Source organism: Takifugu flavidus, chromosome 19, assembly GCF_003711565.1.
Source record: "Takifugu flavidus isolate HTHZ2018 chromosome 19, ASM371156v2, whole genome shotgun sequence".
Taxonomy (NCBI): domain Eukaryota; kingdom Metazoa; phylum Chordata; class Actinopteri; order Tetraodontiformes; family Tetraodontidae; genus Takifugu; species Takifugu flavidus.
In genome coordinates, this window is record NC_079538.1 from 10,227,783 (window position 1) to 10,253,501 (window position 25,719).

The 25,719-nt window shown below is 45.2% G+C and overlaps 4 protein-coding genes across 8 annotated transcripts in view; 2 read left to right on the plus strand and 2 right to left on the minus strand.

The window, feature by feature from the left end:
- Positions 1-14,804, plus strand: part of znf410 (zinc finger protein 410) — a 75,063-nt gene extending 60,259 nt beyond the window's left edge. Inside the window, exons 1-14 of one of the 5 annotated variants that reach the window (XR_008947244.1) lie at positions 6,031-6,154; positions 6,498-6,584; positions 6,674-6,725; positions 6,807-6,939; positions 7,573-7,758; positions 7,987-8,208; positions 9,570-9,720; positions 9,906-10,087; positions 10,511-10,600; positions 10,759-10,878; positions 11,678-11,779; positions 11,967-12,147; positions 13,983-14,106; positions 14,185-14,804. Coding sequence is in view for 2 of the 5 variants with exons in the window: in XM_057016160.1 (XP_056872140.1) it covers positions 6,693-6,725; positions 6,807-6,939; positions 7,573-7,758; positions 7,987-8,208; positions 9,570-9,720; positions 9,906-10,087; positions 10,511-10,600; positions 10,759-10,878; positions 11,678-11,779; positions 11,967-12,067 (1,320 nt within the window). In the remaining 3 variants the exon portion in view is untranslated. Of the gene's footprint in view, positions 1-6,030; positions 6,155-6,494; positions 6,585-6,673; positions 6,726-6,806; positions 6,940-7,572; positions 7,759-7,986; positions 8,209-9,569; positions 9,721-9,905; positions 10,088-10,510; positions 10,601-10,758; positions 10,879-11,677; positions 11,780-11,966; positions 12,322-13,982; positions 14,107-14,184 lie in introns of those variants that run through there. The other 4 variants (XR_008947246.1, XR_008947245.1, XM_057016160.1 and 1 more) reach the window with 4 other exon arrangements.
- cipcb (CLOCK-interacting pacemaker b) lies at positions 415-5,655 on the plus strand. The gene is made up of 4 exons (XM_057016174.1): positions 415-738; positions 1,438-1,603; positions 1,679-1,860; positions 2,620-5,655. The coding sequence occupies exons 2-4, from the start codon at positions 1,495-1,497 to the stop codon at positions 3,463-3,465; spliced, it is 1,137 nt and encodes a 378-aa protein (XP_056872154.1). The 5' UTR covers positions 415-738; positions 1,438-1,494; the 3' UTR covers positions 3,466-5,655.
- LOC130515716 (ectonucleoside triphosphate diphosphohydrolase 5-like) lies at positions 12,658-18,937 on the minus strand. Its single transcript, XM_057016162.1, has 14 exons — positions 18,836-18,937; positions 17,571-17,806; positions 17,098-17,177; positions 16,099-16,242; positions 15,640-15,715; positions 15,272-15,307; positions 15,017-15,105; positions 14,399-14,481; positions 14,244-14,305; positions 13,913-14,014; positions 13,422-13,565; positions 13,127-13,183; positions 12,865-12,980; positions 12,658-12,788 (listed from the first exon to the last, which is right to left on the minus strand). The coding sequence occupies exons 2-14, from the start codon at positions 17,797-17,799 to the stop codon at positions 12,705-12,707; spliced, it is 1,302 nt and encodes a 433-aa protein (XP_056872142.1). The 5' UTR covers positions 17,800-17,806; positions 18,836-18,937; the 3' UTR covers positions 12,658-12,704.
- A 372-nt stretch (positions 18,938-19,309) lies between these two features.
- On the minus strand, positions 19,310-25,605 carry LOC130515713 (methylmalonate-semialdehyde dehydrogenase [acylating], mitochondrial-like). Its single transcript, XM_057016159.1, has 12 exons — positions 25,455-25,605; positions 25,118-25,156; positions 24,643-24,717; positions 24,142-24,303; positions 23,970-24,048; positions 22,949-23,251; positions 22,555-22,676; positions 22,115-22,304; positions 21,810-21,991; positions 21,238-21,417; positions 20,166-20,264; positions 19,310-20,079 (listed from the first exon to the last, which is right to left on the minus strand). The coding sequence occupies exons 1-12, from the start codon at positions 25,488-25,490 to the stop codon at positions 19,975-19,977; spliced, it is 1,572 nt and encodes a 523-aa protein (XP_056872139.1). The 5' UTR covers positions 25,491-25,605; the 3' UTR covers positions 19,310-19,974.
- Between the last annotated feature and the right edge of the window lie 114 nt (positions 25,606-25,719).

Here is a 25,719-nt window from a genome sequence, read left to right on the forward strand (position 1 = left end):
CGGATATCAGCAATAGGGGTCATTTGTTCAAGGGAAGCGTGTCTCCACGTGAGAACACGCTGTTCTGCAGGACCGTGTCGAGTAGACTTAAACATGCGGCAGAGAGAGAGAGAAAAGGGGGCCAAGATAGGTTATGTAATACACCAGAACATCACAGTCGAAACTTGGCGTCACTGCTTTCCCCGACATGCCTGTACTGTACAACACCTCCTGGATGCACGGTGGCGAACACAATGTCCTCAACTTGCCACACATTCACCCGCGGTCACGTTTTTCAGCTGCTGGCTCCTCCGGCCAATCAGAAGCCGCGAACGCCACCAGGTGGGCCGGCCTTTTGTGCGCGGACCGTGACGTCTACGCTCCTCTGGCCAAAGCCACGCCCCGACTACCAAACATGGTAGGGTGTCTGTAACGAATATCCTGTCCTTTGCCTGTTTTATTTGGCGTGGTAGGTAGACCGGTGAGCACCCCTCGGTCCCCCAGCTAATGTTGCGCGTTATCGGACGGTGGGAACAGACAAACAGCGGCGGCCGACGGTTACTGGCAACTTCCTTTCCTATGTGACCGAGCCACCAAGGGAGGGGCAGCGAGTCTCGTGTATTGTACCGTGGAACATCGAGTTCTCGGAATGTAGTTGTAGGCACACGCTTTGGACCAGTTCATACGAGCAGCCCCGATACAGCTGCGTAGTCGAGTCCTGCAGCTCCGCAGCGTCGTCGGATCACCGCCCAGCTCGAAGTAAGTTGAAAAGATTTGGTTTTTCTGTTTCTGTTGTCAAGTTAACGTCAGCGAAGTTTAATGCCAAGTTATTCATTCATGAAGGTTTAGTTGCTCATTTCGTTATTGGCATTTAAAAACACTGAGATCATCCAAATCCAAATTGCCTCTCTAGGTCTTCCTGATAGTTTAAGATAACTTCATATCATCTAGCATCATTTATTGCCAGGTGATGTCTGAAATATGTGTTTAATATTATTGATTTCATATGCAGAATGTCTGACGTGAGTTGTTTTTGGACAATAGTGCAGCTTATCCCGGCACCTGAATATTTAGCTCGAAGCGACGGATGTGGCTAAATATGCGTGTAAAACTTAAGTTTACAGCAGCGATTAGGACCCGCTTTGTCCAAGATCACCTTGTCCAAACAATTGCCAGTTGTATTAAGTATTTTTCTTTCTGTATGAATGTGAAAATCCCTTATCGAGTCCACTAGCTAGCTTCTGTTTTGACACATAGCACCTAAAGCTAGCTGCAAAAACCCGGGAGCTCGCACCAAAAACCAGTCTAGACTGAAAACCCAGGCAAAGTGCTCAGTCTAGACTGAGCACTTTGCCTGGGTTTTAGAAGCAACTGCATCCTTGTGTACAGAGTGGTGAAAGGGGCGGTGAGTGGTTACAATGTCTGTAATGTTGCAACGTTTTTTCATTTAATGACCAGCCCCTTGGTTTGCTCTGAGAGGAAGGACAGTGTCTGTCCAGCAGGAGACGAGACGAGATGAGCACCAAGAGAAAAGCCGAGAGTCATTCAAGGACAGTGAGCAGACCACGGATCATGAAGTCCGGGGGCTCTCAAGTGGAATCAGAGAGAGACTCAGGATTTTCAGGTTTGGAAGGATCCAGTAGCATTTAAGAGTTCTAATGCAGAAACCCGTCATTTAACGGCCAAATTTCTTTTCTAGATGCCAGCTCGGAGCATATGAGCACGATGGACACCACCGACGCTGAGGACTCGCCCCGCCCATCTGTCAAGCAAGGTCTGCAGGCTTCAAGTTCTGGCCAGCCGTCTCAGCTCACTGTGGTGGGGGGCTCCTACTCCAACATGTCCCCCATGATCATAATGAACAACGTCCTCCTCAAACAGGTACGTGGACGGTGCCCAGCAATACCTTTATTCTGTAGCAGACGTCTAACTGTGGACGGACACGCGAGGTCCTACAAGGAAAAGATATCCCCCAATTTTATTTTGGGTTTTTGCATTGGAATCTTTCACGTCAAGAATGTTTTGCTGCTCCCACCTAAAAAGATGACCTTTGACCTCTGACATAGCAGAGAGAATTTGCTGACTAGCAGCAATCCTGCAGCAGGAAAAGCCTGAAGTCACTTGTGCCTCTTTTACAAGCTACAAGCCCTTTATTTACTTTGGTGATTACCTCAGAGGTAAATTCACTACTCTTGAGGCTAGAAAGTGTCAAAAAGCTAAAGTATAAATAGGCCGCTAGGAACCTGTAGGAGCTGGAACCTGTAAATAATTTGCTTTAATCTCAATGACTTCTAAATTACTTATTTATATCATGTGTTGTTTGCTGATCTCTGATTCCCTGGAGAGGTGAAGAGGAGGTCGTAATCCGATTAGAATGGAATATTTTTATTGATGACTATGAGGTTTATGACGCACGTGTGTCTACGGTGGGTGCATGTGACATTAAAAGTGGTCTGTGGGGCTCCATCACCACCAGCCCTGATGATTAGTCGCGCACGCCTGCGCATTTTCTGGGTCACGCTGAAGCTCTCACTGGCAGCTGATCATCAGAAAAGAGGCAATTCTTGTGTCTGATGTCAAATGATTTAAAAGCATGATTTTTAAAAAAAACAACTCAAAATTTCCTTTTTTTTCCTGCAGCCTGGGGACAATCCTCCTGCCCTCAAACCCTGGGGGTTCAGCCCCACCGTGGAGGTGGTCCAGCCTGTGGTCCAGCAGCCTCAGGTGGTCTTTCTCCAGCCTGTAGTGTCTCGTCAAGCTTCCTCGGCCTCCAAAGAGGTCTCGTCCAGACACAGGCGGCCCAAAAATTACCTTCCGATCCTGAAGTCCTATCCTAAGATCGCTCCACACCCCGGGGATGGCTCCAGCTCCTCGGGGAGAGGAACCGCATCCTCGTCCTCGTCCTCTTCCACCTCCTCCTCTTCCTCTGGGTCAGAGAAGGGCAGCAGTCCGTCCTGCCAGAGAGACAAGCAGCAGAAAGGTAGCGGCAGTGCCAGCAGCCTCAGCCCCCCCGCTCCTGCTGTTCCTTCCAGTCCCCACCCAGCTGAAGCCGACAGCGGCAGCGCCTCTGTCAGAGAGAAACCTTCATCACCCGTCAGCCAGGCACAGTTGATCAGCTCCTCGGCGTCGCCCCCCACCTCTGTCGCCAAGAGCCTGCCTGTCCCCTGGGGGGACGCCCAGGAGGACACGCAGGTGCCACCTGATCCCAGCGAGAGCAGCGCTGACATAAAGAGGAAGCGCTTCTGCAACACGTACAATATCCTGAGCAAGTCCGGCCTGTTAGACATCGCTCTCCGAACCAAAGAGCTCCACAGGCAGAACCGCCGCACCCAGACTGACCTGGAGCAGCTGAAGGAGCACACCGACCTCTTCCTTCAGGCTCTGTACAGCGGCGACGCCAGCATCTGCATCAAGCTGCAGGCCCGCCTCCAGGAAGAAGGGGGAGAGAGGGCTGCTCAGGCCCTCTCCAAGACGGATAAGAGCTAGACCAGGGCCAGGGGGTAATCCTTTACACCCAGACGGGGGAAGACCCACCAGGGTGGGGGTTGGAGAGACAGATGGAGCATAAATAACGTGCTCCACAGAACACACCCACGCCCAGACCGTCTCACGCAGACGCTGCTGTGACCTACATTTTGGCTGCCGGCTGCTTTCGGGCCCCGACGCACCATCGGCTCCAAGAACTCGGTGCAGACGAAGACTTTCTGTTGCCTCTTCTATTTAGAAATTGCACATATCCTGATGAGAGCAGGTGGTCTGCTGACCACCAGTAATGAGCAACGTGCACATGTGTTCTGCACCTGCTGGAGGAGACGCTCCAGTCAGTTGGAGGTTGATAGGTTTTTACCACGATAGCGTCCAGATACTTCTGCGAGCTCAAAAGCGGCCGCACCAATGGTGCGTCAGGAATCTGACAAGGCTGGGGGAAATGCACAATATTCCATCTTTATAGATGCTTAAAAAACCCACAAATCATCAACAATTTATAAAAAGATGTTTGATTAGTGAGATATTTTCTGTATTCAAAGCACAATAGAAGGCCAGAACACACTTGTTTGATGTGTCGAGTGGTCCACAGTGTTGATTTCATCTGAAACGAAGGAGGACTCAGTAGTTGACTCATCCTAAGGTGCCAGTTCCTTTAGCATTCCTTGTCCTTAGTATTTCTCCTGCATCCTGTTTCAGGCGTCACCCTGATATCAGCGTTGGCGAGGGGCATAAGGAAAAGCTCCAAGGCGGCGGCTCGGCTGCTGCCTCGCAGGACTGGATGGGAAAGATTTGGCTCAGGCCGTCGGCGTTCCCGTCGTGTTGATGGCAGCTGTAAACGTGGCAGCGGAAAACCGAACTGACAATTAGACGCTAACATCCAAGCATAATTAGCGCTTCCTGCAAATTCAAGCATTTTCAATGCCGACTCGCGTGTGACTTCTCCTTTTGGACTTTTTGTAACATTGCGGTTATCAGTTTAGGGAAATAATTTATTTTGCTGCCTTTTTTTCAGCATTTTTGGTAAGAACTTGTTAAGCATTATCAGTAGTTTGGATGTGTTTTTGAATCATGGCCTTAGTATCCACACCGAGGGTGTTGCATTTGCACTAGAAATTGACCTGAAGCAAAATTCAACGGCAGCTATCGTAGCTCATTTTTGAGGCGCATTTTTTTTTCAACCTGTAATATAAGCACACCTCCAGCTACCCTCGTTCTCCAGATCTGCATTAATCTGTGCTATAAGAGAAAATTAAATAAAAGCATAGTTGCTCCTGAGGAACGTCTTTGATAAGGGATCCGTTTATCTACGTCTTAGCTCGTGTACAATAAAGGTTACACACGAGGGTTGTGTATTTGTGATAAAGCTGTGTATGTGTTTTAAAGATGCATGTTTTTCAGAGGCCATAGTGATGATTTAAGATCTGCCAGGTGACGCAGCTGTTGGCGTCCGATGTCTTTAGGACGTCAGTTTGCGTGGGCAGAAAAATGGCATTTGTGCTGTTAACACTGTAATAGAGTAGCCATTTTTATATCTCTAGTGTCCTTAATGAAGGCCTTATTAAGACACTGGATTATCTTTTTTTTTGCCTTAAAACAAATACCAACAGAGCAGTTAAATACAGATGTTTACATCTGGATGCTGTAAAATTGCTTTATTAAACTGGCTGGCAGCAGGAGCAGAGTTTTTGCTTGTTTTTTTTTTTTTTTTTTTCAATCATCAGCTCACAGTAATCAGAATTCTGGCCTGTTTACACCGATCCACCCAGCTGTGGTTGGATAATAGGTTAATTTATGAAATCTTTGTTTCTGATGCCACTTTCATGTTTGTTTAAGTGATTTTTAGCGATTGTGTTTCCCGACCGCAAATTTTTGTTTAAGGAACTCAAGTCATCTGGGTTTATCATGTGTTGGCAGCTCTTGTCTCTGCATTTCGGTCTCCATTTTTTTGTGAATATTCTGAAATTTTTGTGTATTTAATTGCAATTTCTCTTTGGCGCACCAGCAGCAGTGATTGAATAGTGGGATGCTTTTTGTCATTGTAAATGCCATCAAAACTTGCCATAGTGAACTCTCATGTCCTTTGTACCTAAACAGGGGCTCTGTAATAAATCCTGATATTTCTGAAAGACAAATCAATGAAAAATTGATTTGATTCGGAAAAATAAATAAAATGAGGGAAAAAACTCATGTGTGTCTTCAAGGCCTTTTTTTGTACATTTATGTGAAAGACTGGTCTAATAAATGTCATTCCAAAGAAAATTAGTCTCATTTGACTGATGACCTAATGTGCTCCATTTATTTATAGATTTTCTTTTTCTTTTTAGATTATTTACCTAAAGTTTAGGTTTCTTGGACCATAAACCGTTTGCAAATACTCAAAAGTCTTGTGCTCTGGATAACAGCTCTGGATAATTCAAGTTATGTTGGAAATTACTGTAGATTATAAAAAGCACATTCCTAAACGTTCCAAATATTTTTTTAACTCGATTGAGCGCTCCGTCCAGATGGGCTAACGCTCGATTCCATTTGCCTCCGCTAGATGGCGACATATACGTTGCATAATGCCGCCATATGCGGAAGTGCTCCGCGTTTGTTCCCTCAGAGACTCCGTAGAGATTACCTGCTACTCTGTTTTGGGACAATTTTTCTTTATTTTGCGGTGGTTTGTATTTTCGAAAGATGCCAGGTAAATCTATTAGTTTAATATTTAGAGGTAAGGTGTGGAAATGGCTATATATGCAGGGTTAGGTAGAGACCAGGCTTTGTCATCGCGAAGCTACTATCTGTCTGTTAGCACCGGTAGCTAGTTAATGAACTGCTAACCTTGCTAGCTAAGTTAACAACGCAGCTTTCTTTACATCTGTTCCCTAAGAAAACAATAATGTACTGATTCAGCCTTGTTGTTTTAGCTACAATTAGTTATTATGACCGTGTATGTTGTTCTCCCGGTCTTCAATTAACACAAGTTTAACATCTGACTAGCAAAGATGGAAGGTTTGTATATTAAGACGTTTTCTCTCGTTTTACAGTAGATTGTGTGACGGTTTTGAGCAAAAGATGACAAACTACACCCTATGACGGACAGAAAATCCCAGATTTAGCAGGTCATAATCAAGGTAAATGTTTTATTGAATTGATTAAAACGAGTCCAGTGACATTTGGGTACCTTTTGTACACTAAAGACCATCACTATGCTGTTCTACAGGTTCTGCAAAGGGTGACCCATGCTTTCTGATGAGCTTGACTCCAAGCCAGAGGTAATATGTTTCCACTGCAAGGAGCAAATAAAGGATCTCATTGCCAGCCCCTTGTTGCATTACAATGTTAATTCTTTTCAGCTGCTGGTGCAGTTTGTACAGAACGCATCCATCCCGTTGGTGCAGGGTCTGGAGGACTCTGATTGCAAACACTCCTGCCTGCCTCTGCTGACGCCAGCAGACAGCTCGCTGTGCAGCCCGCTGGAGCTCACAGGTCAGCATCGGTGTAAAGCGCCATCTCGGTTTTTATCCGATTGTGTGTAAGTAGGCATTATAGCTCCCATTTTGAGCGCACGATCCAGAAAAGGCAGATAAAAACCGCGATTTTTACCAAGTTTTGCTTTAACGTATAAGCAGCAGATGCAACATTCATCACAGCAGACACTCCAATGTTAGTGATGGCCCAGATTGGAGTGAGAGTGCACAGCGTGGGTGAAGGAAACACGCTGTGTTCCTGTAGGTGCTAATACATGACCAAACGCCTCATCGCTCCTCTATTTCAGTATCAGTCTGAAGAGACATTGTTGTCACTGTGTAACTATAATGCTTATCTGCTCTTATTTATGCACCAGGCAGCAGCACACCCACTTGCTGCCCTGTAGTGCAGCTTTGGAGGTCCATTATGCAACTCTTAAAGTTTTATAATTATACTGTAATTGTTGTTTTTCCACATATTAGACTCTTATGGGGTGTTTTTAATCTGAAATGTAAATGGACCATCTAGGGATGGTGGAAGAACGTGTACGGGTGGACCGTGCGCTGCCCCTGCAGAGCACTCCAGCCCATCTCCTGATTCCTCGCAGTGCTGACTCAAGACGAAAACTCACACTCAGTTTTTCACACTCAGATGGAGGCCTGAGTCATGAGCCTGAGAATTCTCACTCCCTCTCAGACTTCGGTGGTCTGTCGGAACGTAGCCCGTTAGTGGTCCAGACGCACGCCCCTCCGCGGGTCACAGCCAGCCCCTCGCCCATCCTGCATGACCTGCAGCAGTCAGACAGCGCTTCCTACGTCCTTCTGAACCTCGCCAAAGGTAAAGAGGATAAAATAGAGCAGCTTTTCAGTACTGCTCTCCTCCATGACTGGGTTTCGTCTGAACGAATGAAATGATTTTTGTGATGGTGTGAAGACCAATATTAACACCCCAAAATACTCCTTTTTCTGTGCTGTGCTGTTCTTTTCTGAGTGCATCGTCTCAGGCTGTAATGTGAAAACTCTTATATTGATTTCTGTCCTGCCCTGTTCTTTTCTTGCCTCTCAGGCATCACTGCCTCGTCGGAGTCGCTCATCTTCGCCACAGACGGCGCCGGAGAAGACGACGATGAGGGGGTGTCTTCGGGGGACTACGGGATAGATGGCAGCGCCCCCTGGTACCTGCGGGTACAGGAGCTGGCTCACGACAGCCTGATCGCCGCCACACGGGCGCAGCTCGCCAGAGACGCCAAAGCCAGTCAGGACGCCAGAGCTGCCAGCGTCAGTAACGGTAAAGCAGCACATTCCTGAGATGGCATCGGCTGATCTGTGAGCACCTGATATCACGGGCAGAAATGAAGAACGAAGGCAGCGATTAGATGAAAAGGTGCTTTAATCGGCACTGATTGAATCCATCTTGATCTCGCCGCATCATAATCTCTCCATCAAAGTGAATCTGGGATCTGTCGATAAGACTTCAGTCGAGTCAGCAAATGGAGTTTGATGTGCAACGCGGAGGAGAGGCAGACAGAACAGGCCTGGACCCGGATGAGAGCCGTGACTGGGAATGCTATCCCGGCTTCTTTACTGGTTAAAACCATCTCTTATCTCATAGCTCGCCTGGTCAAAATGAGTACTTTCATCTTTTTCCCCCACTCACTTTATCGCAACGCGTCCATCTGAAATCCCCGACCGCCGCTGCTCTACCGCAGTGCGTCTGGCGTCGCAGCCCGCTTCTCTCCACGGGCCGCTCGATACCCGTGACACGCGTGGAAGAAGCCGTGGCTTCCAGCAGCATCTCTGATCTTTGAACTTCTGAATTGCAGCCAGAGGTCTTGGTGAGATCGGGGGATGAGGGAGCGCCGGCTTTCATTTCTGGAGTTTGTTCAGGAAGTTCACCTTAAAGGCCGACTCCATGGACGAGCCCTCACTTCCTCAAAACTCAGATTTCCTGGTTCACAAACAGAAAAGGGGAGATTTAGCATTCAGGGGGAAAATGATGGAGCCTTTTTAGCTACTTGAGCCAAAGGAAATGCACAATTTTTCCCTCGCAATAATTCATTTCCTGGTTGCGCACTATGACCTTTTGAATTTCTTCATTAATTCTTCACCTCAGGACAGTTGTAATTGGATAAACTATTCTAATGATTAGAGGTAAAAGGCTCACTCTGGAGCCGGACAAAAATGAGATAAAATGTTTTGCACGTACTGTAATAAACATTAATGTTTTCCAGCTGATAGGTCAGCAGCAGAGGGCTTGAAATAACCATTAAATAAAATGTTTGCAGCAGACTGGCTCTCACTGTGGGAATAAAACTCCATTATCTGATCCTGTGTAATAGCTTGACCTCCCACCAGCTTGCATTAGATTACTTTCTTTCAGCGGTGGGCCATCAGCTAAAGGTGCATTACTGCTGGCGAGCCTCACGCTAAATTGGCCCTGTTTAAGGGATTTGAAAGGAAGTCCGAGCGCGTGTAAAGGGGAGGCGACCGCCGCCAGCTTCGGGGTGTTTTCTGTAGTTGAGCTGCAGGTCTCAGCGGAGACGCGATGTTTATCCCGTACGCGGCCCAGACTCCGGAGGGTGGCTCTCTGCCAGTCGTGTAATTGTTTTCTGCACAACCTGTCTCACTTTTCCTTCTCTGGTTGCCTAGGTGACCACACACATAACCCGACCGGAGATGGAGACCGGGCACCTCAGAGCGGCCGTCCGCTCCCCAAGCAGATCCTGCGCTGCTCGTTTGAGGGCTGCTGCAGGACGTTCACCTGGCCGGCTCATCTCAAGTATCACCTCAAGACGCACAGGTACCCGCTCGCACGCACGGCAACCGCGTCGGACACCTTTCCGCCTCCGATGATTGACATTGTGTTACCTTTCACACCTACACAAGAGGTTTGGCCTCTGACATCTGTGAATGTCCTGCTTGAAGTCTCTATACATCAATCCAGCAGACGCCAACTTCTCCTTGTTGGGTTCTCTCGTCTCCAAGGAACGACCGGATGTTCAGGTGCGGCGCCGAGGGCTGCGGGAAGAGCTTCTACGTGCTGCAGAGGCTCCAGGTTCACATGCGCACGCACAACGGCGACAAGCCGTTCATCTGCAAGGAGAAGAACTGTGGCAAAAGGTTCACCACCGCCGGAAACTTGAAAAATCACCAACGGACGCACACGGGTACGTAAAAGCCGCTGGAAGCGATAGCAGACTAGGAGCCATTTTGGCTCTGCTGGTTTTAGTGCTTCCTCGGTGCAGAAGGGGCTGCAGACGTGACGACTCAGCAGCTGGCTCGTCCATTTCACCGTTGCAATAGATTGCAGCGGTTATAATTTATTTAGCGTGTCTTTAAGAGCTTGTTGGCCTGTCTGTGGAGCCGAAGCGCCCTACTATAGTTTATACCCCATTCATGTGTCTCAAACCCACTTTTTAAAGGGTGAAATACTGAGTTCCTCATTGTAGTGCATCAAAGTAGGTCAGTCTTCACTATCAGCGGCACTTATGCCGCCAAAATCACTTTCAACCTTCTGCAATAATGAGCTTTCTTCTCTGAGTCTTTGTTTATTGAGGTTCAGTGAGTCGATGGTGGGTGTCTGCTTCCAGGAGAGAAGCCCTTCTTGTGTGAAGCAGATGGTTGTGGGCGATCCTTCGCCGAGTATTCCAGTCTACGGAAACATATGCTCGTACATTCTGGTGAGTGAGAGTTTACAGCTGTTTTTCTGAGCCCAGCGCCTGTTTTTCTTTTCTTTTTTGTTTTGTTTTAAGCGGAGGTGTGCTGCTGTTGCTAGTTTATCAGCACGCTTTGAGTCAATGTGCTCAGTTACTCTGCATCGCTGACGTGCACTTCCCAGGTGAGAAGCCTCATCACTGCGGAATCTGCGGGAAGACGTTCTCCCAGTCAGGCAGCAGGAACGTCCACATGAGGAAGAGACATGGCGAGGAGGGGCTCGCTAGCGACAGCAAAGAAACAGGTGCTTCTTATCACACACTCGCTGCGCTCGGCGGATATGTTAATCCTGGGATTATGTAGCTTGGAGCGCCCATACATTTTAAAATGCGTGCAGCGATGGCGCCGCTTTAAGTAACTTTCAGGAACATTTTCTGTATAATTAACACGCTCCATTATCGCTGATGCTGTTGCACTCCGGGCTGCCTTTCTGCACGTATGGGTGAAAAAGCCGAAACAGCACATTTGGGTTGCAGAAAGGAGCCTCCCGGGCACTTTGGGTTGAGGTCCGAGTCGCTGAAGAGGCACGTGATCGCCAAATTAGAGTGACACAATTATTCAGTCACATCTGCGGACCTTTTTACCCTCATCTCAGAGGAGGAGCAGCGGATGAGTAAATTCCGCTGTGGGAAATGCATTTCTGCTTCTCCTGTCAGCATCCATTTCAGCTCCACTTCTCACTGAGCAATTTGCATTCCGACATATGGTCCGATGGTGCGAAGTCCACCAAATGAGTCCTTTCTCTGTGGGGGCAAAAATGAGAGCAGACAGACATCCCCTCCCCCCCGTCACGTTGTCAGTGGGGTTTGCAGCTGAATCACCGCAGAGGAAACGCCGCCGCTGCTCTAATTATAAACATATTTATTGAGGTCAGTCTCCCCAAAGATGCTGGTCTTTTGTAACAGGAAGCTGCTGCTTCATGTCACAGGGTTCGTTTGTTATTTACCCCAGATGCAGTTACTGTGTTGGAACAGAAAACAGGCTAATAAGGACGTAATCTGCGTAGCTCCTGGATAAAGTTGTGTGTGTTTGGGCACCGACAGGAGAGGCGCTGACACAGAGCAGCCTGCTGGAGGCCGACGGTGAAAACATGACGACAGCGGTGGAGCCCATGAACCTTCACCATGCCATGCTGAGATCACCAGGTAGCGTTTGCACATACCGGGCACTTATGCTGCCGTCGGCTCCCATTTTAATGAGCCATAACTACACCGTTAGTGTCTCTGATGTTAGCGCTCGTTTGGAGACCAAACGGTAAACAGCAATCAGGCTCTGGACTTCCTGTTGTTACGACCAGGCGTGTTTTTGGTTAAAATTCACGTCTCCCTCCAGGCGCTGCAGATTCAGTGGTCGTTCTCTCTCAACCAGACGAGCTGGTGACCATGACGACCGAAGGCCACGGATACGGAGAAGATGTGGTGGCTCTGCTGTAGACGGTCGTCACGATAAACGTCACCAACGGCCCGTTTCCACGGAGCTACGCTGATCGTTCAGTGGACAGATGATCAGATTTGTAATTAAATACACCAACTCTTTCTTCCCTGTAGATATTTGTATTTAAAGAACAGCAATGGTTTTATTTTAAGAACGCTGAGACTGTTTTTACAAAATCTCATCCTGCTTTTAAAACAAACTCTCTCGTAGAGGCACCGAGACAGGTTTCTGAAAATATAATACATAAACAGCACTGTTGTGTGGCATCTTTGTAAACAAGAGGGTCAAATGACACGAGGAGTGTTTATTTGCCATGTACCAGACACGTGTAATACCCCGTTATCAACTAAACACTTGACATTAAAAACTGCTAACGTGCTGTCATCACAGTGCTGCATGTTTACACTGGTCCTCAGCACAACCAGGAAAACAAGCAGACTTTGAATCTATCAAGATCGTCGAGGCCCAATCTGCATATTCAGAGTGTTTTTCCTCATTTACATCTTTATAGTTTTAAACACAAACTGCTTTAATAATTACCCCCCGGAAAAAAAAAAGCTCTGCTTAAGGAAAAATGTGGATCTGGACATTAGATAAGGTTGTTATTTATTGTTGTGAGCAGTCGCTACTTTCACCTCAGCGGATATTCAGGTTGTAAAAATGGTCCAATATGGCACCTAAAGCCCAGCTCGACTCCACGTTGTTCACCTTCTTGCTCAACTAGATGGAGGAAAAAACCAATATTATAATGCTATAGTCTGACACGTATTCATCTGCAGAGCTGAAACGGCCGTACCTGTAGCACCGTGCTCTCCTTGAAGCCAAAGCCATCCTTGAGCAGACAAGTGATGTAGGTCATGTCCATGCACAGAAAAGGAAAGACGGGCGGGCGCTTGGTGGTCTTACTGCACACTACAGCGGGAGAAAGAGGGTCTGGTGAGGGTGCGATGTGATAATCACGTCTGCTTTGTTCTGCTGAAAGTTGGTGGGCAGGTTTTATTAGCAGCTGCTAAGATGCACTCTGCGTCTGGAGTGCAGTGATTTCTCCTCCATCTCACCCTCTTTAGCTTTCTTCTTAAAGTCCCTGACCTGCAGCCTCCCTCCATGGACATCACCTATAAAACACAGAGTCATGCTCGTCATCTTTAAGGTGCTACGTCAGTCGTGGCAGCACCGTACGCTAACCGCTAACAACACCCGGTGGCCCAGGTGGCAATTTCCCAAACAACTGCAGACCTATAGCTCAGCCAAATCCACTGAGACAGGTGCAGATGAGTCACCCCCCCCCTGACAGTGGAATGGGTAATAACCCCCAGCTGGGGCTGTAATTACGTAAGAGGTGTGTGTACTAACCGATAAGGCCGGCATCCACTGCTACATCATAGTAATAGGAGAATGCGTAGAAAACGGTGTTGTTTTCCAGCTCAAACGGCTGGTGAATAATCCCCTTCACCGCCTTCAGTACTTCCTGATAACAAGTCTTATATCCAGTATAACCTGGAGGGGGGAAAAAGAGTGGTATAAATTATGCTTCTTGTGATGCTGTGAACAACATAATGAAACGATGCATAATTCAATATTTTAATGAGCACTTTTTGCGCTCGCAGAGGTGAACTTTGGTATTTACATTCCAAGAAATCAACAATACAGAGGCGGCTGGTTTCTGTGCTCTTAGAGGGTGCACCGTTTCTTTACACAACGAAAGAGATGTTTTCAGGGTCGCGTGTGTTTAAAATTAAACAATTGGATCAGAGACGTTTGGCCTTTGCTGGAGCCGATATGTGCATTAAATTAGGTTTAAACTATTCCAGCAGAGTCGTTAAGAATAAATCCTTTTTCTTTACCATCGGGGTCACCGCTCACTTGATAGGTCAGGCCCCCGAAGCTCCATTCACCCCTGAATTTCTTTGGCAGGCAGGAACTCCTGAACACTCGCCACTCCAAACCTGCCGTGAGGGACACAGGCGTGATTGAACCCTGCACAGCTTCACCCTCGATCACTCTGATCTAACTCAGGAACCCACCGACACAACTTCCTGTAACAAACATCTTTCACTTTACGCAGCATCTTTTAACAACGCGGCGCCATCTGACTTGTGGTTGTGTCTCCGCTTAGGAAATGCACAATTAAGCACAGCAGACAGCAAAGTTGCACGCTGCCCTCGTGCACGGTACCTTCAGCATCCAGAGCTCCCAGCGCGGCCAGTCGAGCTACCATCTGCCCGTTTCCAAGATAACTGCAGGAAGCCAAAACATTTTAAAATAAACATATTGAACAAGTCACCGGAAGAGATTTGATGCAACTAAAATATACACATATATATTTTTACCTGTGACTATATAATTCAAATGTCCTGTTGAGGGCGTCAAACCTGGCAATGTAATCTGCTCCGGGAACATCTTCAATGGTTTTCTACAGTGGGACATGAAGGGCATTGTTAGTCAAGCATCAGAATCATCGATGCTGCGTCACCAGCTCGCTTCAGTCTCTCCGTCGTATTATCAGCCGGAACCACGACGGCACTGAGCTTATGAGAATCCTCAAAAGGAAAAATGGCCTTTAAGAACAACAGTTTCTGTCTGCAAAAGTGTTTCTGAGTGAATGTAAACAGATTCTGCGGCGGCCACTCAGAAGTGCAGAGACGGCGGCTCGGAATCAGCCAATTTTCTCACTATTGGTCTCGTTTATTGTTCTTCTGAGAGCATCAATATGAAATAAAAAGTTTCATAAGCGGCCAGTGACTTTAATATTTCATGCCTTCGATGAACAGTTGGAGACGGTCGCTCCTGCTTGAATGTTTTTCCCAGCAGAACATAAATTGCAAACAGATTTTTACAGCAGCAAAAAAAAAAGTGGTTCAACATTTTTTTTCCTTGCAACACGAGTTAATTTTAGCACTTGCTGAAGATCTTAATTGGTCCCGAAATATCTGAACACTCCAACGAACCTTCAGTTTTGGCAGGAATGTTATCTGTGTGGATCCTCCTCCCAGATCCAAGATTCCAACTGTGCTCTTGGTTTCCTTCCTCAGGTGACCTAAAAAGATTTTCTACTTTAATCCAGCAGCCACAACAAAGAGACACCCTCATTTTAGAACTAAAATCCTATTTATGCACAGAAGTTACATAAAGCCTGAGTCTAATCCAAATGAATGCTGGCAAAGCCTAGAAAATACAGAATATTGAGTGTGTGCAGCGCTCACCTGTCAGAAAGTTCATGCTTATCCAGGCCAGGATGCCTACATTTAGAGGATTAGGAAAGACAGACGCACAACAAGGAAAAGTGAACAGTCATTTCAGAGGATCATCTCAGAAAAGCTGACATCGGCTTTTCACTAAAATTATACAGGCTGACATCCATGAACACGTGTAAACACGCAGGCCACAATTCTAAAAAGGTAGGTGTGGTGCATGATTACATGCATGATGTAAATACAGCCTCTATGTTTGCCTGTCAAAGAAAAAGAAATACTAAAAGGTGAAGAGAGGACGAGAGGATCTGCGGAGCGAAGCCGCCACGGAATCAGCAAATTTGATCGTCATAGGGGTGAAAACGGCGGGCAGACGTTACCTTCCTTTGTGCCGTTCATTATGCTGACGCTGTTGTCTGGGACAAAAAACGGAGACTCATCAAACACGTGTTGTACCTGTGGGAGCAAAAGAAGCAGGGACAAGAGAGAGAGAAGTGAAAGAAGCTGCAGAGGAATGGCGTTAATGTGATCTACTGTAATGGTGGCTCATCCGGGGGGCCCGCAAATCAAAGGGATTAATTAATTCCCTCGGGGGCTTAATGAAGTATCACTTACTGTATTTTCCAAGATGCCCCGGGGCCATCCATTAGGATCTAATCCCCTCTACTAGACCTTTCCCAACTAAGTTCACACCACTCTGCCACCCGCTGCAGGTCTGAAAATGTCCCCGCCTGGATGAGAGGACTGGCCTCACTTTGAAAGTGCCAGACAACGTCTCATCTAACAACTCCCAGAGCTCCCAGTGGGAAAATCTAATCTTCCTCGTTCCGGTGTTTTACCTGGTGGAGGAGAGCCTGGGCTTTTCCTGCCGGCAGCAGCCGGAGCCCCGCTGTGGCTCTGAGCAGCACCGGCGTCCTCTTCCACTCCAGACGGGGGACGGCGTTCTTGGCCACCTTCAGCATCGTCCTCACCGTCTGTGCAGCCTTTGAAAACACACAACTGCCGTGTGAGCTGGGAGGATCATACACACGCAAACACACAACCAAAAGTCCAGCTTGATGAGGACTGAACGATTGAAACACCTGTGTTGGTGTGATGTACGTCTGTGTACCTGCAGGTGTGTTGTGCTCACTGGATACTGGATAAACAGGCAGATTTGCATCTATATTTATAATTCTGTGTGATTTGAGCTGGAAATCATATTAGTTAAAAAGCCACTGGAAATGCTTTTTCATCACCGGGCTGCCTGACGTCTCCACTGTTGTTTTATTTATGATTCCCAGGAATCGAGTGTGTAAATATCAATAAACCCGTGTGCAGCAGATGCGTGGAAATGAAAACTCTTTTCAATGGGTCTCCGTGCTGTTAAATATAAACAAATCTGTCATCTGATTCATGCTCACGTCTCTCATTTCTTTGCCTGTCAACGTTGTCAAGTGTGGGCTGGTTTTCTTTTTGTATAGCAGAACACAGTTACAGCTGATTGCATCACCACAATAAATATCAGAAAAAGAGCATTTGATTGATGTACCATTGTGCAAGTAGGTTTTTAGAAATTCTATTATGCAATAGATGGGAGGTAATTTATATTCCTAATTTACATTGCCTGCCAGAGTTTCTACTTTCTTAGCTACATATAGGTGACCTTTACTTTTGACCTTTCTCAGGATGCAATTCATGAACGTGCATGGTAATGAACTGCAGGTGAACTGTGGGCACATTTATCCCTCCTGTCTACTGTAATCTTCAATGACATTAAACGCGCGGGGAGACTCCTGCCGAGGTTTTCCAAGCGTGACGCGCTCAATGGAATCGATCAGGCCCGACAATGAACTCACCATTTCAGGGATGTCGACGTAAGCCGACAAACCAGGCTTCGTGGAATAGAACATCTCATTGTCCAAAACTGGCAGCTCCTCTAAAAAAAACAGAAAATCCGCCCACATCAAACAAGCCGTCGCCGTTAAGGGATTTAAGATGCCTAAATCGTCTTAGCATACATACGTGGAATACATCTGCATGGTTAAAATGAGGCCTGTTGACTTGAATCTGACTAAATAGGATTATTACTTTAAAAGTTAATGCAGTCAAGTGTAACAAATGCACACTCAAGCAGAAATATGTCCCGACAGAACTGGGATTGCAGATTATTACTCAGCGATTTGCGGCGGAAATAAGTCAATCGCAGGTCCTGACATTGTAGCAGGAGGAGCACGTGATTTAAGTCACCGTTCATCGAATCTTGAAAACAACTAGAGGTGCAGGTAGCGGCAGTAATGCGAGACGATGCAGAGCTCTGCTGAGGCCTTACCCGAGTCGGTGTGGATGAAGGTGAAGACGTGGATGCGCGTCCCCGTGCTGCCCGCATCGAACATCACCGCATAGAAGATGTGGCTGTAGTTCGCCGGACGGCTGAGGCTGGGGAGGACGGTCCTGGAGCTGCTGGACAGATCCAGGAGAGAGTTGATAACCTGGGCCTGGCTGAAGCCTGCAACAGTGTGCAGAACCAGGAGAAGAGGAGTCCAGTCTGACAGCTTCATCTTCAGTCTGGGGAAGATTAAAAGGAAAGCAAATCTTTTAATGATGCTATTAAATAATTAAGAAATGGTGAAGGGGGGAAAAAGCAGCGCAGACTGTGCTGATTAACAACAGGTTGTGTTGTAGCATGTCAACCAGCAGACGCTTCTGGGGTGGTTCACTTAGTTGAACACACCCTCAGACTTGCCAACCAACCAGACACACATCCCAAAATCAACCTCTCTGCCTGCTGAGTCAACAGCCACGGTGTGCAGACGTTACAATTTCATCCTGTCACACTGTAAGAGAGTTTGATCCGACAATGTAAATGTTGAGTAAAGTTCAAACAATATTTATCACCAAAAGATACACAAGAAGGATCACATGATGATAATTCATAACAATGTTGAATAATGGTATATTTTTTAAAGTGCCGTAGGTTTTAACGTCTGTCTAAATTTATTGTAAATTGACTGACTGGAAACAACCAAGAAGTCTCATTGATTAACGGATGTCTGCTATATATTTAAGCTAAATGGTGAAAACTGAGCAGGTCTCACTTTGCTGGCTGGCAATTCATTTATCTTATATATGCTGTAGAAGAAACGTGAATAAACTGCCTCGGGCGTTATTAAGTTTGACTGAAAACAGGTTTGATATTCCTACAGCACACATTTGTGGAGAAATGTTGCCTTTTAAGCTGATTTAAATTGGGGGTTTGAAATAAAGACTATTCTGGTTCACTTTTGAATACTTGTTAAATCTCAAAAGGAAAACATGTCATTTTTGGTGTTTAGGGAAAATTTGAAATGCCTATTTTTAAAATGAGCGCCAAGTATTGGCTTTATTACGTATACCTCAAAACGTTTGTTCAGGTCTCATGAAAGCACAAACATAATTTCCATTGGCGACAGCTAGCTTAGAATGTAAAGGAAAATGCGAACCAACACAGGTGTACATTAGAAAAGCATCAACGATTCAGTGATCTTTTCTGGTGTTTTTTGTTCACCAAACCGAAAACGTGTCATTAACTTAAGAACAAAAACTACTTGAGCTTACCATAATGGCAGTCAGCTCTTACTAGAGCAGAAACGTGGTGGGAGCCAGCTTCCGTCAAAATAAACTCACTTCCGTCAAAATAAACTCACTTCCGCCAAAGATGAACTAACTTCCGCCAACTTGATTTTTATGTTGAATAAAGACGATGAGGCGTTTACAAAACGAAGCAGAATATGTCCGCTTTAGTGTTTACGTACATTTTTTTCTCATGGGCTTTAATTTCATCATTGTGCTATATATTATTTCTATAATTTAATTACAAAGCTATCTACAATCGCTCAAACTTAAACAAAATTTTGTCTCTGCAAATTCAAGTAAAATAACATTTAAATAGAAATGTTAACCAAGGAGCATAAAAGCCATCCATTATGTTCACCACTGAATTATGCTCATTTGTATAAATCTAAAGTATCTTATGGTTCAACACACCAACATAGACATTACATTATCAAAGATGGAAATTAACACATAATGTTTAATGGAGCCAAATGAATCTTTATTCACAGCTGTTTCTATACCAAGCATTAACACCAAATCTGTACCCACATAACACAAAAAACACTGAGGGTTGAAGCAATGCGGGTATTTTACCTGATCTTGCAAGTATGAAAGAGTTTACCAACTTTAGAAAACCCACCATATTTGAAAATGCTACATGCACAAATGTATTATGGCGACACAAAACTATATTTGCTTATCAGTTATTCAACCGCGTTCAAGGTAAAAATGGGAAAAGATGGAGTACTTTAGCTTTAACAGGAGTGAATAGTTACGCTCTAGTCTGTTCATACCAGTTTTTACAACAATGTGCTGATAATGGAGCAGAATGACAAGAGGAAGCCCATCAAAGGTGAAACAAATGATCAACAAAATGCTCTGGTTTAAGAAACCCGATAGCCAAAAATGATCATTTATCAATTAACTTCGCCACAGAAACTAGCACCGATTATTGCATCAACCCAGATGAACTCTGTATGAGCTGCACCTTGCATTGTTGTGCGAATTTACACCAACACCATCATAGTTTCACAACCACTACCAAACAATCAGCAGCACTGAGGGTAACTAATCTTCCATCTTCATTTTCTTCTTAAGGCATGTGAGGGGTCAGAGAAGATATTGCCGAAAGTGCAATCCATTTAGCGCCCCATAGTCGGCATAGTAACAGCTGGGGATGTGACGGTGGCATCCTCGGCCTTCCACTGCGAGGTGACGGTCTTTATCTGAGTGTAAAACTGGATGCCCTGGAGGCAAGAAGAGACAAGTCCTCAGCTGAGCTGCAGTGATGCCCACAATTGTGACGTTTGTGGATGTGTAAATGCGGTTTTACCTGTTTTCCATAGAAGTTGGTGTCTCCCCTGAACGAACCTCTGGAGCCAGTGAAAGAGAACATGGGCAGGGGAACGGGGATGGGCACGTTCACGCCGATCTGCACACATGAATGATATTTTCCTCTCATTTTTGTCTTTTTAGAGCAGCACATGACGACGACGACTGCATAATGGTCACAGAAAAAAACAACAACCCCACAATCCACATTTTGATTTGATTCAATCAACCCGACCGCTACTGTGCAATTTTCTCTACCACCAAGCGTGAAATCAACCAGGAAAACGAAGGCTGTCACCAAGGCAACATTTAACCTTTTCCATATACCCATTGTTGGCGGAATGCATGCAGATGTTCCCCTTCTTTCGTGTGAAAGTAAGTAAATGCCAATTAGAACTTTAGAAGATGAGAAGATACTGAGGATCATCAGGTCACCAAAAAAGGAGTCATGTGAACTGAAAGTAACAAAGGCAACATTGCTGGAAGAACCACGCGGTCGTTTTCATTTTTAGATTCCTTACGTTTTTTCTTATGATGGATGCATCCAATATTGATGGACTGATATAATTAAAACCTTCAGACTGTTGATGTCATGTCAGATTTTCAGACAATTTTGTTCCACCTACAGCAATGGAGCTTAAAAAAGCATTAAAAGAAATTTAAGCTATTAAAAAAAATGGTCTAAAATGAAATAATCTGTTTATTAAAACTGATGAAAGCACCGGCGTCTGATGATTAAATCGGACCAATTCCTCTTCATCCCAGGTGAAACATGCTTTTACTTCTCTAAAAATGTAAATATTAGCCAATTCATATCACCTTATATCAAGTGTAAAGATTTAAAATGTTCCCTATGATTTAATGAAACTACCCACAATAATAAAATATTCAATTTTCCCATAAATTAAGGGCTGTTTGCTTCATACAGTGAGGGAACATACATTCATGTCTCACCAAGGAAGGGAAAAAAAAAAACAGCAAACCAATCTAATTAATTACAGCAGCTGCAGTTAATATCTGGGCTTCTTTATACATCATCCTGTTATTAAACCATTCTAAAAATAGCCCCTCACCTGGCCAACATCCACCTCATGTGTGTATTTGCGCGCTGTGGCCCCATTAGTGGTGAAAATAGCTGTGCCGTTGCCATAGGGATTTTGGTTGATGATGGAAATGGCTTCATCCAGACTGTCGGCCTCGAGGACGACGAGCACCGGTCCAAAGATCTCCTCTTTGTAGCAAGTCATGTTTGGCTGAAACAAACAGGAGAAGAATTAATTTGACGCCATCTGCCAGCAGGGTTTCAAATAATTTAGTAACGCTTAACAGCTCCTTTCCATTTTAAATTGACCAGGAGAAAGAGACTTTGGCAAGTACAAAATGAGGAATCTACACAATTAGACGGGTTTAATGTGCAACTTTGACTGTAAAATATCTATAGCGGGCCTCTTGAAATGAAAATTTACCTTTAAGCTTGTTGAAAATTGACTTTGCAGCTACAATATAGTGCACCTAAAGTGTGATGTTTGCTTGGATTTATAAGCTTTTGTGTTAAGCTAGCAAGGAAATGCATCTAATTGATAAAAGATTTCCTTCCATTAGACAAAGATTACATTGGGCATCTCAAACTATCTAAAAATCTCACCGTAACTTTGCTCAGGATAGTTGGCCCAACAAAGTTTCCATTTTCATATCCCTTGACTTTGACATTCCTCCCATCCAGCAGCACTTTGGCGCCTTCTTCCACGCCAGACTGAATCAAACACTCCACTCTCTCTTTGGCTTGAGGAGAGATCAGGGGTCCCACATCTGCGCCTGGCTGATCACCTTAAGCACAGAACATGCATAAAATTCTTTCTTGCATCTTGCAAAGGAAAAAAAAAAGGTGAGAAAAGTGAAATAATAAGGACAAGTGCTGTTTGAAATGCAAATTGGCATCGGCACAGATACCTGCGTTCACGCGCAGCGATCTGGAGCGTTCCACCAGCTCTGGGAGCCAATTGCGAGACTCCCCGACAAAAATAGCAGTGGAGAGGGCCATGCAGCGCTGGCCAGCTGCTCCGAAGGCAGCACCCACTAGCTGGTTGATGGTGTTCTCTTTGTTGGCATCAGGCATCACCACACCGTGATTTTTGGCACCCTAATGTGAAAAATGTAGAACACAACTCAGTAGGGAGTCTCACCAGCAGCACAGTAGGACAAATGTTTAATACAGCCAGCGCAGTGAGTCACATATGTTACACATCTCTCTGACTGACAGCCTCGCTGTAGTCCTCAGCTGTTGCCTTGGTAACAAAAGGAAATATTTTGCTCATTTTATTCACAACATAAAGAATCCTATTAAGGGGGGGATTTAAGTTTTGATCGGGCACATTAGAGTCCTGCCGTACCATATTGGACTGCACTCTCTTGCCGTTCTTGGACCCACGCTCGTAGATGTACTCCCCCGCCGAGTTGGAGCCCACAAAGCTGATGGCTTTGATGGCCGGGTGGTCACAGATGAAGTTCACCGCTACAAGAAGACACAAACCGGTCATGTAAATCTTCACCTCAGTCCTTCCGCCCCCCGAAGGTACACAATAATAATATACAAAATCTTTGAATGCACATATTCTTCCTCTTGCCTTGAGCGCTCCTGAATTACTTACAGATCAAGGCTGCACTTATTATGGAAATTTCTCATCGCGGAAAAGCCGGGAGGTAGATGACAAGTGCTCCAAAACAACCTTAGGACCCCCCCACTTATTGGTTCTTACAACCATCTAAATGAATGTTGACGTTCACCTGCGTGTTGCCCGTGGATGATGTTGAGAGTGCCGTCTGGAGCCCCGGCGTCCTGGAGCATTTTGCCCAGGAGCATGGTGCATCCTGGGACCCTTTCGGAGGGCTTCATCAGGTAGGTGTTGCCACATACCATACCAATGGGGAACATCCAGAGAGGAATCATGGCAGGGAAGTTGAAAGGGGCAATGCCAGCACACACCCCGATGGGCAGGCGGTAGGTGTAGGTGTCCATGTCCTTGGTGATGGAAGGTAACGTCTCCCCCAGCATGAGGGATGTGATGCTGCAGGCATGTTCAACCACCTCTGAGGACAGATAATAAAGAATGCATGCCTGAATACTGTAGCAAGCTAGTAACGAGCTTAGACTGCTAATTATCTCTACTTAAAGCATATTTTGCTCAATAAAAGCAGTTGATCAACTTCTTTTCTGAGTAAATGCAGACGATTCTCTATAATGTTGGCAGCACACCTGCAGATACGATGTGTTACTCAGCTGATAAAGTCAGAATGACTCAAGATCTGGGACCATCACCAAATTGGCTCCTCTGCTGTTTAATAACCAAAGCAAATTTTTGTTTATTTGCAAGTGTGCATGAATATTCATTTCTCATCAGGGGAGCCAACGATGCAGGCCAAACTGTACTAATGTGAAATGATCCAATCGTGCCTTTTTCATTAACTTTAGAAGGACAGTGTAAACAGGTAACGTACCCAGGAAGATTTCTGAAAAGCCATCTCAGAATGTGACGAATATGTTCTGTTACATTTGTAAAGCTAAAAACGAATTTACATATCATCAGCTGAACCTTAAAAGCCACTTTTTACAAAGGGACTTTCATGAGAAACCAATAAATCACGATTACAAAGACAAACTGATTTTTAAAGTCAGTTATACAAGATAATTATTTCATATTATTGCCAGTACTGCAGTAATGCAAAAGCTGCACTTTTTAGGCTGGGGTTGGTACATTAAAGATAAAAGGCTTAATAGATTTTTTACAAGTAAGCTAATTTTACTTACGGAGTCCTCTAAAAACATCGCCTTCTGCGTCAGCAAGAGTCTTTCCCTGCTCCAAGGTTATCATTTTGGCTAGCTCTTTCTAAAATATGAAAAAGAAAGTTATTTACTGAACAGATCTCAGCATTCAAGCACATTTAAAGGTAAAGACAATAGGGAGGAAGTATTTCTCTACAATGTTATCTTTGATGAGCTGCTGATAGCGCAGGAAGATCTGCTGCCTGCTGAGGATGGAGGTCTCGGACCAGGAGTGGAAGGCTCTGGAGCAGGAGTCCACAGCTGCCAGCATCTCCTCCTGGGTAGCTTTGGGAACACGTCCCACTACCTCATTAGTGGCCTGAGAAGCAGGAGACAGACAGGTTGACTAAGAGCAAAGGGAAATCATTGAGGGATTTTGCAATCATTTATTAATATTGATGACCAAGTGTTTGTTTTCCATCCTCTACTGCTTTGATATTTTATGTGATAAAAGCAGATGGTTGTTTTTGTGAGTCACGGTTATTCATCCGGCCTCGCAGGCTGATAGCTGACAGGCCATTCACTGAGTGCTGCTTCATATAAAGCAGGACTGGTTAAGTCAACGGTTTCTTTTCAAAGATATAACAAAAGTAATTTCTCCCCATTTTGTTTCTACAGTCCCCCAGACTGACCCTGTAGCCTCTTCCAGAATACTTACAGGGTTGTGAATGTCGAGCCATTCGGAGGTGCTGGACTCCACGAACTTGCCATCAATGAAGAGCTTGGTGGTGGGCTTAAAAATGGCAGGAATGTGGGATTAAACTTTTTCAACTCCCAAATTTATGTTCATCCTGTGTGTCACTATGATCCATCTTTAATCACTGCTGAAAAACATGCATGTTGTACATTAAGCACGTCTGTCTTTAATGACACATTAAAAGCCCTTTTAAGTAGTCTTCATGTGGCTGCTCAGCCCTCAGTTTTGCAGAGTTTATATCAGTAACAGGTAATGAAACTTTAAATAATTACAATTCTCCCATTTTCTTACTTAAAGCGAAAGAATAATGTTAATTGCGCCACTGAATAAGGAGACACAAAGATAATTAGTATCATTGTCCTTGGAGCTATTTTTAAAAACCAAACAAATCTACTCTTTATATCCAAAAGTATTCGTCGTTGATTTCTAATCTCACCACTGAAGAGGAGTAACAGCGACCCAGCTGGTGCGCAACCTGCAAGAAGTAAAACAGCCGTTTACAAATCAATGCACATAAAATCTGCTTTTCAGCTCCTGGAGAAAGAGGGTGGCATTAAGCGCTATATGGTTGCAAACCCTCTCAAACTACTGAACTAGAAAAAAAAGACGCAATACATGTAATACGCGTAAAAGCCTGTGTGGATTTTGTGCAACGTGCACGTTGGATCATGACTTTGTTAGCTAGTAGCCCAGGATGTTAGCTATCTTGGTTAAAGCACGCGCCAAACAAGTTTATTGCTGCTGCTTTGAAGTTGGGAGTAAGCTTGGTTTACCTTTTTAATTAAAACGGATCGGATAAGCGCTGCCATTGTTGGTAGCCCTGTTTCTCTTTACCTGCCCCAAAACCCTTGAACCGTCCCACGCCAAACCGGAACAGTAAAAGAACTTAAGCTAGCAGTTAAAAGGGGCTCGGCGCGATCAGTGGTGATTTACAAATCATCGACGCTGTGGATTTCAACACCGAGCACTGGCGCACATGATTTGTTGATCAGTTAAAGCAGCTTGTGACGTAATTCCCTGACTATTGAATATGGGCGG

Coding starts and splice junctions, on each gene's coding strand:
- LOC130515716 (XM_057016162.1), bottom strand. CDS start 17,799: ATGAAGCTGTCAGACTGGACTCCTCTTCTCCTGGTTCTGCACACTGTT. Junction 14,015..14,243: donor GGGAGCTCTGGATGCTGAAG/GTACCGTGCACG, acceptor CCCTCACGGCAG/GTTTGGAGTGGCGAGTGTTC. Junction 12,789..12,864: donor AGGAGAGCACGGTGCTACAG/GTACGGCCGTTT, acceptor TCCTCCATCTAG/TTGAGCAAGAAGGTGAACAA.
- LOC130515713 (XM_057016159.1), bottom strand. CDS start 25,490: ATGGCAGCGCTTATCCGATCCGTTTTAATTAAAAAG. Junction 25,157..25,454: donor GATCCGTTTTAATTAAAAAG/GTAAACCAAGCT, acceptor TACTTCTTGCAG/GTTGCGCACCAGCTGGGTCG. Junction 22,677..22,948: donor CATCCACGGGCAACACGCAG/GTGAACGTCAAC, acceptor GTCTTCTTGTAG/CGGTGAACTTCATCTGTGAC.
- cipcb (XM_057016174.1), top strand. CDS start 1,495: ATGAGCACCAAGAGAAAAGCCGAGAGTCATTCAAGGACAGTGAGCAGA. Junction 1,604..1,678: donor GAGAGACTCAGGATTTTCAG/GTTTGGAAGGAT, acceptor TTTCTTTTCTAG/ATGCCAGCTCGGAGCATATG. Junction 1,861..2,619: donor ACAACGTCCTCCTCAAACAG/GTACGTGGACGG, acceptor TTTTTCCTGCAG/CCTGGGGACAATCCTCCTGC.